The 14,721-nt window shown below is 36.6% G+C and overlaps 1 protein-coding gene and 1 non-coding gene across 2 annotated transcripts in view; one reads left to right on the forward strand and one right to left on the reverse strand.

Moving 5' to 3' along the window:
* Positions 1-14,721, forward strand: part of GPR158 (G protein-coupled receptor 158) — a 327,705-nt gene that overhangs the window by 158,805 nt on the left and 154,179 nt on the right. The window contains exon 3 of the mRNA XM_036460202.2: positions 1,556-1,658. Within this exon, the coding sequence (XP_036316095.1) occupies positions 1,556-1,658 (103 nt within the window). The remainder of the gene's footprint in view (positions 1-1,555; positions 1,659-14,721) is intronic.
* On the reverse strand, positions 3,808-3,908 carry LOC118710762. The gene has a single exon (XR_004985519.1). It is a non-coding gene; the product is annotated as a small nucleolar RNA SNORD23 (small nucleolar RNA).

Here is a 14,721-nt window from a genome sequence, read left to right on the forward strand (position 1 = left end):
GACCTATGTCAAAACAGGGACAAACTGCCATCCTGTTAAAGGAAAATAGACCATACTTCTCTCATCTATGCTTTTCTATTTGCTGGAATCTTCATGATAAGTAACCCTGATCTTGATACTAATCATTTAAGCTAAGATTGTGGAATTATTTACATTATTTAGAACTTTCTCTCAAGAGCACTGCATCAGAAGATTATTTTATAACTTAAGCTCTTCTAATAGAATATATTGGCAAAAAAACAAGCAAACAAAAAAATTCAGTGTTGATTTGATTCTTGAAATAGCCTTTTAATTTCTGACTTATGTTTGTATTTTAATGGAAGTTATTTGTGCATAATATTGGATTTTCATGAAACATGACAAGGTCATAAGGAAAGATATTATGGTTAAAGAGTGCTTTACTGACTGCAAATTGTAACCTGTAGCTGGCTTTTTTTCCCGTCATTAAGGAAGGTCAGTTCTGGTTAAGTATGTGCCAAGGTCAAAGTTGAACCACATGTGTGCCCACATAGAGGTCCTCCTGACAGCTGTGGTCTCTGTCCCATGGCTGTGGTGTGTACACGAGAGCTAGGCTTATGCAGACAGGCAGCCTTTTCTTAGAGAGAGTAGGTCCAGGGAAACACACTGGCTTTCAAAATAAGGAAGAAAGTAGGAGTGTGCAAATTAAATAAAGACAAATTGTTAAAGGTTAACTAGTTTCTCTTGGTGGTGTGATAAGCAAATGGTATAGTCATTCTCTGATTCTACAATATTTAGATGTTTTATTTCAGTCACATAGTGGGAGCTGAGAACAAATGTAGCACAAATGAAGTATGTTAAGCTGAATTTTGCTGCAGTTAACTGATATTCTTGAAAGACACCAAGATTAAGCTTTTGGGAAATATACATTATGTTTATCGATGTGACATATTTTGAAAAATGATCATTGTTTTTTATTTTTATTTTTATCAACATGTAGAACATTTATCTGTGTAACAGATTTTAGGTAAAGAAACTGGAATCATTACTTATCTTTTTTTTTCTCTTCTAAATTTGCATTATAATTTTTTTGTTATTCTATCAATTTGTGTTATTTTTTGTCCCAACAATGAAATTTGATGAATATTTAATTTTTAAAGGCAATTTCACATTGCAAATTCTATATATCTGTTTATCTACTTACCTACTTACCTTTGCTTTGATAAAAATATATAGCATGTAATCACTTTTAAAATATTTTTATAGGCTTTGAAAACATCGTTTAAACCAATAAGGTGATATGTGTGGCATTGAAAACAGAAACTATGTCTAGTAATTACTCCCTATGGTGACTGAATGGGTTAAAGATGCATAGTAACTGAAGCTGTAATGGCATATATTTAGAAAGAATATTTAATTTGCTATCTTTAAAAAGTGTAGGTTTAAAAACAAACCTAAATAAAAGTAAAAATATAATTTTTTTTAATTTCTGGAATATGTGTTATCCTGTTACCATTTGCAATGATGGATATCTGTGGGTCTTTATGCTATGAAATAAACTCTGATCAACTATATTGCTATCTTTTCTTGTTTACAGTGTATGCCGATAAAAGGCCTTGGCTTTGTGCTTGGAGCCTATCAGTGCATTTGCAAAGCAGGATTCTATCATCCTCGAGCCTTCGCAGAGAACAATTTTCAAAGTAAGTGCTCTTTGCTTTTGTACATATGTCTTAATACAAATATCTACCATTATTAATTATTCAGGTTTTTCTTTTAACCTTGTTGGAGTTGTATGATTAAATCTCCACTGGTTTGGCATTCTTTCATCACATAAGGAGTTTTTACTTTCATTTGTCATCCACAATATTCTGGAGTACCACAGAAATATGGGGGAGGGGGTGTAAAAGTAGGTTTACAGTAGGTTTACAATACAGAGTTAATAAAGCTATTGTAACAATCATAACCTGGATGTCTTTTGTCATGCGAACAATTATAAACCTTGTAAACCTACTTTTGCTCACCCCTGTATGTTTATTTTTTGGTATATTTTAGTTTTAAATACATTTTAAAGGTCTGAAAATTCTATAGCTCCTTGATAAGACCAATTGTGATTCTGTATTAAAAGCTGTTGCTACAGAAAACTTCTAAAACTAATTTTGCTAGTTTGTTTATTTTATTTATCAATTTGTTTATATATTAGTGTTCTATGCTAGATAAAGAATTACCACAGAATTAACAACTTAAAGCAACACAAATTTATTATCACCCAGTTTTCATTGGTGAACCTTCCAGTCAGACATTTGTCTGATTCTGTGCTCAGGGTCGCACCAGGCCAAAATTAAGGTGCCATCTGGGATGTGAATGATCTGAAGCTCTGGATCTCCTTCTAAGCTCATTCAGGTCATTGGCAGAACTAAATTCCTTGCAACTCTTTCCATGACATCCAGCTTGGGCTTATTCTAAGCTCCTGAAAGTTTCCTCAGGTCCTGGCCATGTGATCCTTCTCACAGCACTTCAGCTAACTTTTTAAGGCTACCAAGAGAATCTCCCCAGTCTGCTCAGATGGAGTCTTACATAACATAATATAATCATGGGAGTGACTACTCTGTAATTTTGCTGTATAAAGTAACCTAATCAAAGGTTACATTCAAAAGGAGGTGGTTATACAGATTGTTTAGCCCAGAGTTAAAATGTAGTCATCTGTTTTTTTTATTCCTATTCCAGAAAATGTCAGTGTTACAATTTGAATATTGATTTTTTTTACTCTATCTATAGATAATATAATATTGCCAAATTGTTTCAAGCCTGCTATTGGATATAATAACTAAGATGGAGATAGTGATAAAAGAGGGTGGTTTCATGGGAACTTAAAGTTTAGGGTTGCCAAAAGTGAGATTATAAGTATCTTTTAGATAGTCACCCATGCGTCTTTGCCAGTCTCATTATTGGTCTGTATGGGGATTTGCATCTCTACTATTAGGTCTAGTAATAATTAATGTCGTTTTCTAATACTTTTTTTAAATCGAATTTATTTAAATAATACAACAAAATTTAATCAACAATATATTAGGTCTAGTAATAATTAATATCGTTTAGTTGCCGTTGTTTTCTACTACTTGTGCCCAACGCTCAGGAAGCATTTTAATCCCTCTGTTGTAAAATTCTTGTGATTTTGATGCAAAAAATTTGGTCAATGCATTTTTGAGGCATTCTTCATTATTAAATTTTTTTTCCAAGAAGAAAGTTTTGCAAAGAATGAAACAAATGGTAATCAGAAAGGGCAATATCAGGAGAATATGCAGATTGAGGGAGAACTTTCCATTCCAACTGGCGCAGTTTTTCTTTTTTTTTTTTTTTTTTTTTTTTTTTTTTTTTTTTTTAAACATATTTTTTTTATTGATTTTTTACAGAGAGGAAGGGAGAGAGATTGAGAGCTAGAAACGTCGATGAGAGAGAAACATCGACCAGCTGCCTCCTGCACACCCCCCACCGGGGATGTGCCCGCAACCAACGTACATGCCCTGACCGGAATCGAACCCGGGACCTTTCAGTCCGCAGAACAGTTTTTCAGCAGTGATTCTTGCAGTATGCGGTCGTGCGTTATCGTGGTGAAGAATTACGCCCTTCTGATTAATCAGCGCGGGTTCTTTTTCTCTTAAAGCTTGGGCTAACCTTTCCAATTGGGCACTATACACTGCACTTGTAATGGTTTGGTTAGATGGTAAAAGTTCATAATGAAGAATTCCTTTAAAATTCCACCAAACACACAACATCACTTTTTTCGCATGCAAGTCAGGTTTTGGCGTGGGCTGCGGAGCCTCATTTTTTTTTATTTTTTTTTTTCACCCGTGCCCTCAGCCCCCAGGCGTCAGCCCACTGGCCCAGCCTGGGGGTAGCCATAGTGTCTCCCACAGCCCCGGGGGCACAGGAGCAAGGATGATGTCGGAGCCTCATTTTTGTCCAACCATTGAGGCCGCCTTTTCAAATTAACATACAGCAGCCATTGTTTATCTCCGGTAACAATTTGCTCTAAAAACGGCAAACGGTTTTGACGAGAGAGGAGCGAACTGCAAATTGTGACTCTTTGACTACGGTTGTTGTCGGTCAACTCATGAGGAACCCATTTTCCAAACTTTTGGACTTTGCCAAGTGCATGCAATTGATTGGAAATTGTTTTTTTGTGAACAATATAAAGTTGTTGCAAGCTCTTGTTGGGTAATTTGAGGATTTTGCACCAAAAGAGCTTGAAGAGCTTCTTGATCAAAATTGGACACACAGCCTCGACCACTCTTGTCATCTAACAAAAAATTTCCCTCGCGAAATTTCTCAAACCAACGCTGGCATTTTCTGGCGCTAACTGCATCTTGACCAAGAGCACTACAGATGTTTTTTGCAGCCTCACTTGCTTTTCTTCCTAATTGGAACTCGTAAAGCATGCAGTGCCGAATATGCTCTTCATTCGCCATCTTCTTAGCCCTAGTTTTGCAACAAAAAACAAACCAAACACAAACTTTTTCAAGCAAAACTTGTTAATTGCACTTCACACGTTCTGTAGATACCACGTGTTTGAAGGTTATGTCAATACAAGTCAAGGCCAAGCAAGATTTTAAACGAATGTTTAAAAACGACATTAATTATTACTAGACCCGATAGGTATATCGATAGTTCAAAGGTATATTGAGATTGAGACCTGAGTGTCTTATTTTGGTAGACATATAGAGTTGTTGTTGTTTTCTCTTGAAAAACATTATTCTTGGCCTTGAGACTGTTTACATTTAACTTTTAGATTCTGTAGGTGAGGAACATTTTGCTCTCTCCTTAGTCACATAGTATAGAGATCAGTTCATATTCTGAGTGATAGTTGATATAGGCATGATTCTGGGATGGTTTTCCAGATTCCCCTCCCCTTAAGTGAGGGTAGAACCTGTGAATGCACTGGACAGACGCTCCCTTGTTTGAGCTATGTTGTGAGCAAAGATGATAGCATAGTCACTCTTGTGATTACATTGCATTAAATGTGACCCCTTCCATAGTAGCAGAGTGTAGATTCTTGCGCTGGCTTTGAAGAAGTAAACCCTCTTGTCTTGAAACGGTTACATGGCTAGGATCTGAGGGCAGCCATTAAGAGCTAAGAGCTAAGGGCAGCCAGCAAGAAAACAGGAGCCTCAGACCTTCAACTGTAAGGAACTAAATTCCTCCAACACTCTGAATCCTTGGAAAGGAACCCTGAACTCCAGATGAGAATATGACTTTGCCAAAACATTAATTTCAATCTAGAGCAAGCATGTGAAACTCAAGCATATCAAATTCAAGCATATCAAATTCAAAGGCTAACACAGGCCAAATAAACATGATTTGAGTTTATGTGGGCACAAAAAAACAAAAGCTTCAATTTTCATAGAAGCATAGGTTTATTTCGATAGAGACAAGCTGAATACAAAGGATTCAAATAAATGACTACCTGTTATAAAATAATAGAAAATTTTAATAAAAATTAATATTTTTGTTAAACATTAACTTACCAGGCACTGAATAACACCACAAATTAATAACTGTAATGCAAATTAACCTATTTTTCTTGTTCTCCGAAAGCAAAATATTTCCTGTCATACACACCAAGCAAGCCAGTCCAAGACTAATGATGTGGCAATGGACTGCTAAAATATTCGCTGCCGGTATTAGTGGAGAGAAATGGTGTGTCTGTGAATATGGCGCATAAGGGAAATGAATGTAGCATGGTTATAGTAACCAGTCATTAGTGAACATTATAATTCGGTATTAATAATTATGTGTAACAGGATATTGTAAAGATTAAGTGATGAATTTTTATTAAAATGTTTCTTACATCCCATTATATTGGCTGGGCTACAAAAATATTTGTTGTGGGCTGCATGTGGCCTTCAGGCCATGAGTTTGACATGCTTGGTCTAGACCAGTGGTTGGCAAACTCATTAGTCAACAGAGCCAAATATCAACAGTACAATGATTGAAATTTCTTTTGCAAGCCAAATTTTTTAAACTTAAAATATATAGGTAGGTACATTTTTATTAACTTAATTAGGGTACTCATAAGCTGGCCTTTGCTAAAAACTTAAGGGGCCAAAGAGCCACATGTGGCTCATGAGTCGCAGTTTGCCAACCACTGGTCTAGAGAGACCCTGAGCCGAGAACCCAGTTTCACTGTGCCCCTCCTTCTGATCAACAGAAATCTTGAAATAAATAGGTGTTTTAAACCCTTAACTTTCCAGCAATTTATTATATAGAAATAGAAAACTAAATACAATAGCAATGGTGTTAGCATACTTTTAGGGTGGATATGCTTTTCCTTGCATGTATATAGCGAACTATGGTAATACTAGAGTTACTTTGGCATTTTTCACATCTATGGTCCAGTCATAACATATGATTCAACACTGAAGGGTTAAGGAAATAGGTTTTAGCTTCTGTTCTGTGAAGGAAGGTATTTTGTATTTGGTTTACCCACATTTGTTCTCAGCTCCCACTGTGTGACTGAAATAAAACATCTAAATATTGTAGAACCAGAGAATGACTATACCATTTGCTTATCACACCACCAAGAGAAACTAGTTAATCTTTAACAATTTGTCTTTATTTAATTTGCACACTCCTACTTTCTCCCTTATTTTGAAAGCCAGTGTGTTTCCCTGGACCTACTCTCTCTAAGAAAAGGCTGCCTGTCTGCATAAGCCTACCTCTCGTGTACACACCGCAGCCATGGGACAGAGACCACAGCTGTCAGGAGGACCTCTATGTGGGCACACATGTGGTTCAACTTTGACCTTGGCACATACTTAACCAGAACTGACCTTCCTTAATGATGGGAAAGAAAGCCAGCTACAGGTTACAATTTGCAGTCAGTAAAGGTCTCTCTGACCAAAATATCTTTCCTGATCATGTTGTCATGTTTCATGAAAATCCAATATTAGGCACTCCTCGTCCTAAAAAAAACAAAAACAAAAACAAAAAGAACATAAAATCTGACAAGAATAATGAGTTATAACTCACTAGGGTCATTTATCAAGGTCTGTTTTAACATTATTTAATTTTTTTGTTTATTGTTAGAATATTTACTCTGTATGTTAATATATTAAGTCTTTTCATCACAGTATCCATGCAGTTCAGATGGGCAGGTGTTGTTTTTTTATTGTTCTTGGGGAGGCATTCATGAAGTAAGGAATGGCTAAAAGTAAAGGAAACATTAAAACCCCCAAATGAAATAACACATGTGAAACGGCTGGTACAGAACATGGCACATGATAGGTGTCCATAGATGTGATTAAGTAAGTAAATAAACAAAAAACCACCATATATATACACACACATATAAAAAAAGAAACACATCAGTGATATTTATAAAAAGATAACCCTTAAGCACCATTGATCAATAGCACTTTGCCAAACATATTTTATCATATTAAAATAACATTTTTAAAAAACTAGAGCTTTTGGAGAATTAATTACATATGGATTTGAAGGAATATGTGACAGCAAAAAAGTGTGACAACCAGTGCTGCCCAAGAAGCACAATAAGAAGGACACATGGGGGTGGGAAGCTACTGGGGGAAATTAATTGCCTAATAGGGAAAATGGGGCATAGAAAACAGGAAAAGATGACCGCAAAAATAACATTTACTTAATTTGTCATTGTAAATCTAGAAAAAGACCTCAAATTCCCACATCTATTATAATCCTGTGTTATATTGGACAGAAAAGCTGAGATATGGTACTGATATATGATTAAAAAATATAAATGTGACTGTTAAAATATTAAGTGTTTTCAATGCTTTGTTTAGATTGTAGGTCCACAGTAAACAAAGGGCTTGTAAAGACCAATATGTTCCTGGCATCTCTCTTGAAATTGGTGGTCATACGAGAGCTAATAGGATTTCAAAATAACCAAGTGCTGACGTATAAGTGTCTTTTCAAATTCAAGTTGTTCACTTTCTGGTTGATGAAATACAAGCTTATGAGAAATTCATCTTTTTTAAGTCCATCTATTTTAGCATGAATTTTGTTTTCAGTGCAATTTCTTTTCTTTTATGTAGACACATTGTCATTCTTTCAGTCTTACCTCTAATCTTTGGATTGACTTCAGCTCATGTACAGTTCCAGATAAAACCAATTTACAAATGACCCACATCTAAATATGACAATTCTTGCTTTGCCAACTCTGGTACTACTAGTGTCTTTGACTATTTTTGTTGTTGTTGTTGCAATTATTGGGAAATACTCCATACTACATTAGACTTCCCTAGTTTCTAATTTCAGAACTAAATAGCTAGCATGTTTTAACACACTAATTAAGAACAGGGTCTTTGGAATAAATCTTACTTAGGTTTGAATCCTAGATCAATTGTTGATTTGCACTTTGCTAAATAATTTATCTTCCCTAAATTTTATGTCATATATAAAATTGGTATAATATCACTTGCTTTATACAACTGTTATAAGGATTAAATGAAGTAATCAATGTAAATTCTGAATATGGTAGTTATTACATATCATATGTTGAAAAATATTATTTTTTATAATTATTATTTAAAATCTTGTGTTTATTGTTTACCCATTTTTTCAAATAATATGCCTGTTTTCATACTTTCACCTAATATCTGTACTACTTCCCAACAGATAAACATATTTCCAAGTACCAATTTTCTTTAGTTCAGTTTGTCCTTAATATAGGCCCGGGTCTGAGACATAATACTCAGTCTTTCAAGCATCTTTCTTCTCACTTACCAGCTAACATTTTAATTTATTAGGTTTGTCCTTATTTATTTTATTATTTATTTACATTATTTTAATCCATCATTACACTGCTATTTAGACAGAACATTTGCATGTTAGTGGCCTTAAGAAGCTGGAAAAGGCAAGGAAATAGATGTTACCTTAGATCTTCCAGGAGAAATGTGCTGACCTGTGGTATCTTGATGATAGACCTGTGAGACCCATGCCATATGCCTGAGCTGGAGAATATAGAATGAATATAGCTATATTACTGTTTAAGTAAGAAACAACATAAATTTGTATTGTTTTAAGACTCTATGGTTTTGGTAGTTTGTTACAGCAATAATAGAAAAATAGGACAACTTAGTGAGTGTGTTTCCCACTCAATGATCATTCCGTTGCTCACAATAGGACACAGTGACCATGAGCTGAGACCCTGTGTGTGTTTTTTTCTAGAGGCAATTTTCACAACTCCAAATAACTGACTCAGAAGAAATTATACTCTGGTGGGCATTGTGTATTAGGTTGGCCTTTGAGTCAGACAGATGAATTTGAGTCTTGAATCTACTTCCTAGCAGGAGACTGAACAAGTTTTTCATGCATTCTGAGGCTCTCTTCCCTTATTTATAAAGCACAAATAGTGAAATTTATTTCTTTGGTAGTTGTGAGTAATTGATGAGGTAACATATTATATACCCACAATTATAGTGATTACTATACTAATGTGAATATGGAGAATCTAGTTCTTTTATTTATGTACTAGGGGCCCAGTGCATGAATTCGTGCACCTTAAAAGGAATTGTGGGCTGTGAGGCTGCAGTGGGGACAGAGGCAGGTCTCAGCCCATCCTCCATGCTCCCATTCTGCCCCTCCTGCCACAGTCCCTGGTCCCCTGTCTGCCAGCAGCCTCACTCCTGCCACTGCCATTACCGGTTCCCATGCACTGATAGCACCAGCCCCACTCACACCCGCTGATGGTGCAGAGTGATTGGGGCCAGCTCCAGGGGCGGATGTAAGCAGGGCTGGCACCACCAGTGTGTGTGAGTGGCAGCTGCTGCCCCGATAGCCCCTCAGGAGCAGGGGGAGGTGGAGAAGCCCTCAGGGGTAATCAGGGCTGGTGGCCACTCTCACACTCACTGATGATGCCGACCAATCAGGGCTAGTGCTGGGCACCAGCAACAGGTATGAGCAGCGGTTCCAATACTGACTGCAGGTGCGAGCAGTGGCTCCAGCGCTAACAGTGGGCACAAGAGGGGCCTGCTGATCTCAAGTGCCATCAGGAACAGGGGGTGGTGGAGAAACCCTGAAGGGCAATTGGGGCCAGAAGCTACTACTCATACCCGCTGATGGGTGCCAAGAGATCGGGGCAGGCACCAGATGCCATAAGCAGGTATGAGTGGCAGCTCAGGTGCCAGGAGCGGGTGTAAGTGCTAGACTGGACAACAGGGCGTGGGAGCAAAGAATTTTCAATAACCACCAGAGGCCAATGACAGCGACTGGTGCCCCGCCTTGGTCTGGTGCTCCCTCTCACCTGCTCCACCATCCTGCCACAGCTGAAACCTGCCACCTTCTGTACTCACCCCCTGGTGGTCAGAGCACGTCATAGCGACCAGTTGTTCAATTGTTTGGTTCTGCTATTCAGTCTTTTTGCATATTAGCCTTTCGTTATATAGGACGGTGTGTTGTGCTGATTGAATGAATAAATTGCCCATAAGCAAAAATCTGTTTATTAATTTTATAATTCACATCAGAATCTTCCTAAGATCTTTCTAAAGTGGTATTTTTATTTTTTAAGATATCACTAAGGTCACTTGTAATACATAAAAATCTAAAAGTCAATAGAAAAATGAGTATAAGATACAAAGGTAGGCATGTAGAAATACATGGAAAGATTGAGCTCTTAACTATAGTCTAGTGAGAGTTACAAATTTTAAATTTTTGCACTGGGCTTCAGTTTGAAACTATTTTCACACTTAGCCATTCATGAGTAAGTAAATGAAAGTATATTAGCTAATCCTGATTTTAAGATATTAAAATATATATTCATGTTCTAATAATAAAAATATTTTGTATAGCAGTCTATGTATAACCACAGTCTTCTAATTATTCTCTCCTTGCAGATATTATAAATATTGAAATAAATATCCACAGAAATCTTTTTAATATATTAGAGCTACTCATGTGCATGTCCTTTTTCCACTTAATTTTTGGATGTGATTTTATCTGTCTGAAGACTGCAGGCAGATTACTTCTTCATCCTAATCAGATGAAATAACAAATAACAATTAATCTTCCCTTGGTTAGTTCATTGTAGCATTTTAACTTCAAACTTTGATTGATGATTATGTTCCCTCCAATTCTAATGAAAAAGCAAATATGTGTATGGGAAAGAAGGATATGTTTACTCTAATATGAGTGTTATTTATACCTAGAGCTAAGGCTGGACTCACCATGTCTGACTCAATTCTTTGTTATTTCCAGATGAGCTATTTTCATTGCCTACAGCTCATCTTTTTTTTCTGCATGCCTGTGGAATGGAAGGAGAAAGAGGTCATGATATATTAGACACATGGGCCTGGTCTTGCTAAGGTCCAGGCTATATCCTCTGCTAGAACCTGTTCTTATCACTAAGGGCCATAACACCCCCCAAAAGGGACCTTTGATCAACTGGTTTCTTCATTAATTTATATGTCTGAAAATTCATCTGTCAAAAATATTACTTAACACTGACTCTATGCCAGATATATTTTTAGCAACTGGAGTAAAAGAAGTGATTTAAAAAGTAAGGTTTCTAAGCTTCCAGGAAAGACCTGCGTCTTCCCCAAACATATTGCATTACCCACAAATAACAAATGAGAACAGTCTTGAGTAAAACACAATTCTGTCCAGTATTAGTAAATTAGGTCAAAGAGTTTTAAGATTTAAATATCCTTAAAGTATAGACGTCTAACCATATATTCAAATGTCCAAATGTTATGTTTTTCCCTTATGAAAACACAGTTTTAGACTACTGACACTTTAGAAACTTAATAAGCAGAGCAGTTAATATTATGGTGATAATTCTATACAAAGTATATACTATGAAGACCTGACATATGTATATAACTTCTGTTTCAATCCCTCTCACAATCCAGGACTGCTGGCTCCCAACTGCTTGCCTACCTGCCTTCTTGATTGCCCCTAACCACTTCTGCCTGCCTGCCTGATCACCCCCTAATCACCCCCATGCCAGCCTGGTTGATATATAACTGCACCCCTGCCAGCCTGTTTGCCCCCAACTTCCCTCCTCTGCTGGCCTGGTCACCCCTAACTACCCTCCCCTGCAGGGTTGATCGCCTCCAATTCCCCTCCCCTGCAGGCCTGGTCACCCCAATTGCTCTCCCCTGCCAGTTTGGTCACCCCTAACTGCCATCCCCTGCCCACCTGGTTGCCCCACACTGCCCTCCCCTGCTGGTTTGGTCTCCCTTAACTGTCCTCCCTCCTCTGCAGGCCTGGTCACCCCTAACTACCCTCCCCTGCTGGCCTGATCACCTATAACTGCCCTCCTCTGCCGGCCATCTTGTGATGGCCATCTTGTGACCATATGGGGTGGCCATCTTGTGCAAGGGCATGACGAACAATTTGCATATTACCTCTTTATTATATAAGAATATATTGTGCATATTATATACTAGAGGCCCAGTGCACAAAATTTGTGTGTGGGTAGGGTTCCTAAGGCCTTGCCAATAATCAGGACTGATCGGGGCCATCCTTTCCCTGGCTGCTGGCTGCCAGCTGAGGCCTTCCTTCATTTCGTGCTGCCCCCTGGTGGTCAGCACATGTCATAGCGAGCAGTTGAACAGGTCTGTCAAACTACTGAAGGGACAATTTACATATTAGCCTTTTATTATATAGGATTAGCATTTTTTTATCCATTTATTTGGGATTTTTATAATGTCCTTGTAGTTTTTCTATATATTTCAAATTGTATCAACATTAAAAACTACAGAAACCCAATTTTATCTATGAATAAGGTCAGAATATTATATATATTTTAAGTCTAAAATTTTTCAATAATGTAGCATTGATGAGTTGGTTAGAACTTTAGGATTTGGAGCAAAAATTTACTTTGATACATACTACTATATAATAGAGGCCCAGTGCACAAAATTCATGAATGTGGGGGTCCCTCAACCCAGCCTGCACCCTCTCCAATCTGGGATTCCTTAGGGGATGTCTGATTGAACCAGTAGTCAGACATCCCTGTCACAATCCAGGACCACTGGTTCCTAACTGCTCACCTGCCTGCCAGCCTGATCCCTCTAACTGCTCTTCCCTGTCGACCTGATTGCCCCTTAACTGCTCTCCTCTGCTGGTCTGACCACCCCTAACCGCCTCTGCCTTGGCCCTGCCACCATGGCTTTTTCTAGAAAGATATCCAGAAGATCATTCCAAAGATATCTGGTCTAAGTAGCATATTACCGTTTTATTAGTATAAATAGGGTACTGGATTAAAATTTTTTGTGTGTTATAAAAAAATTGCATGCTTATTAAAGAAACTTTGGAATGTATAGAAAAATAGAATTTAAAGAGCCATTTGAAAATTTGTTGGTCACTTAAGTTTTGTTATACAAATATCTGAATATATGATATTTCTAAAACCTTTATATTATATTCATTTTAAATACCATACATAGTTTTCTTAAACATAATCTTAATAGTTATATAGAATTCCATTGAATAAATATATTATGGTTTACTTATCCATTCTAATGCTCATAAATTTTACAAATTTATGTAAACATAAAACCACAAGGTGGGACAAAAGTAGGTTTATAGTTGTGAGTACATGAAATTCAGAGTTTATTCTTGTATTATTATTTATTAATTATTCTATTATTTTCCATTCAAACAACCATAAACCTACTTTTGCCTCAGCTGTGTACTTATATTTAAAAATGTCCAGAGATTCTTTTGTTTTTCTAATGTTTTACTATAGTAAAGTTACAGTAAGCAAATAGGTTAACATATTGTCCACAAATTGTCACAATTTATCTTGACAAGCACACACTTACAGGTAAATATTTTAGATTTCTCAGCCGTCCTGTGGTGCTATATAACATCCCAATTTCCGTCTCTATGTTTATGCTCTAGGCAGCATAATCAGTCACCCATATAATGAACTGAAAGCTGCTATAGATACAGCTAATAACTCTTCATATTTGCCTTTATTTTCAGGAAGGATTTGTTTTACTATCTGAAAGTTCCAAATATCACCTTTATTTTCAAACTTGAGCAAAGCAGATTGGTATTCTATGGATGGTGGATTATTTCAATTTGCTCAGCGGTGACATTTCCAAATCAATATGTCACTCACAATGATTTCTAAACAGACTTTCACCTATATGTTTGTATTACAGATCAGATAATGTATTCCTTTGGGAGACTATGTTCATCGTTAACAATTATTTGATGATAATCAAATATGGACAAATACTATGTTCAGTGTTGAGTGTATAAATAGGTATATAAACCCTGGCCCCTGACCAGTAGGGTCTTAAAAATTTAAACCATCATAAATTTAAGGTACCCTTTAGGAGATTAATAAAAAGATTATTATTACTAATTAGTGGTAGAATTATTGAATATGTTATCTTGTCCTAGTTAGAGACATAATTTATCAGCATAATTTGATAAAATATAGGGTGTCTCAAAAACATATACACACACTGTGAATAATTATAAAGGCAGTGTCTATTAAAATACATTTCGTTTTCAAAATTGAGCAAGTTTGTATACGTTTTGGGGGGACACCCTGTAATTTTGGAACTAGAAGATTATTTCATCATGCTTTGAGTCCTATAGGAAATAATGGGTGTAGAAAGCTCTGTCTTTAATTTTAGCTTTTTTGAGCTTTAGAAATCAGGTCTCTGACTTTGTTTTATCTCCATTTTATCACTTTGTGTCCCTTACAGAACCTCATAATTTCTCATAGCCAAAAAATATTAAGACAATATTAAAGAGGAAGTTTCTCATTAT

Source organism: Pipistrellus kuhlii, unplaced genomic scaffold, assembly GCF_014108245.1.
Source record: "Pipistrellus kuhlii isolate mPipKuh1 unplaced genomic scaffold, mPipKuh1.p scaffold_m20_p_1, whole genome shotgun sequence".
Classification (NCBI taxonomy): Eukaryota; Metazoa; Chordata; class Mammalia; order Chiroptera; family Vespertilionidae; genus Pipistrellus; species Pipistrellus kuhlii.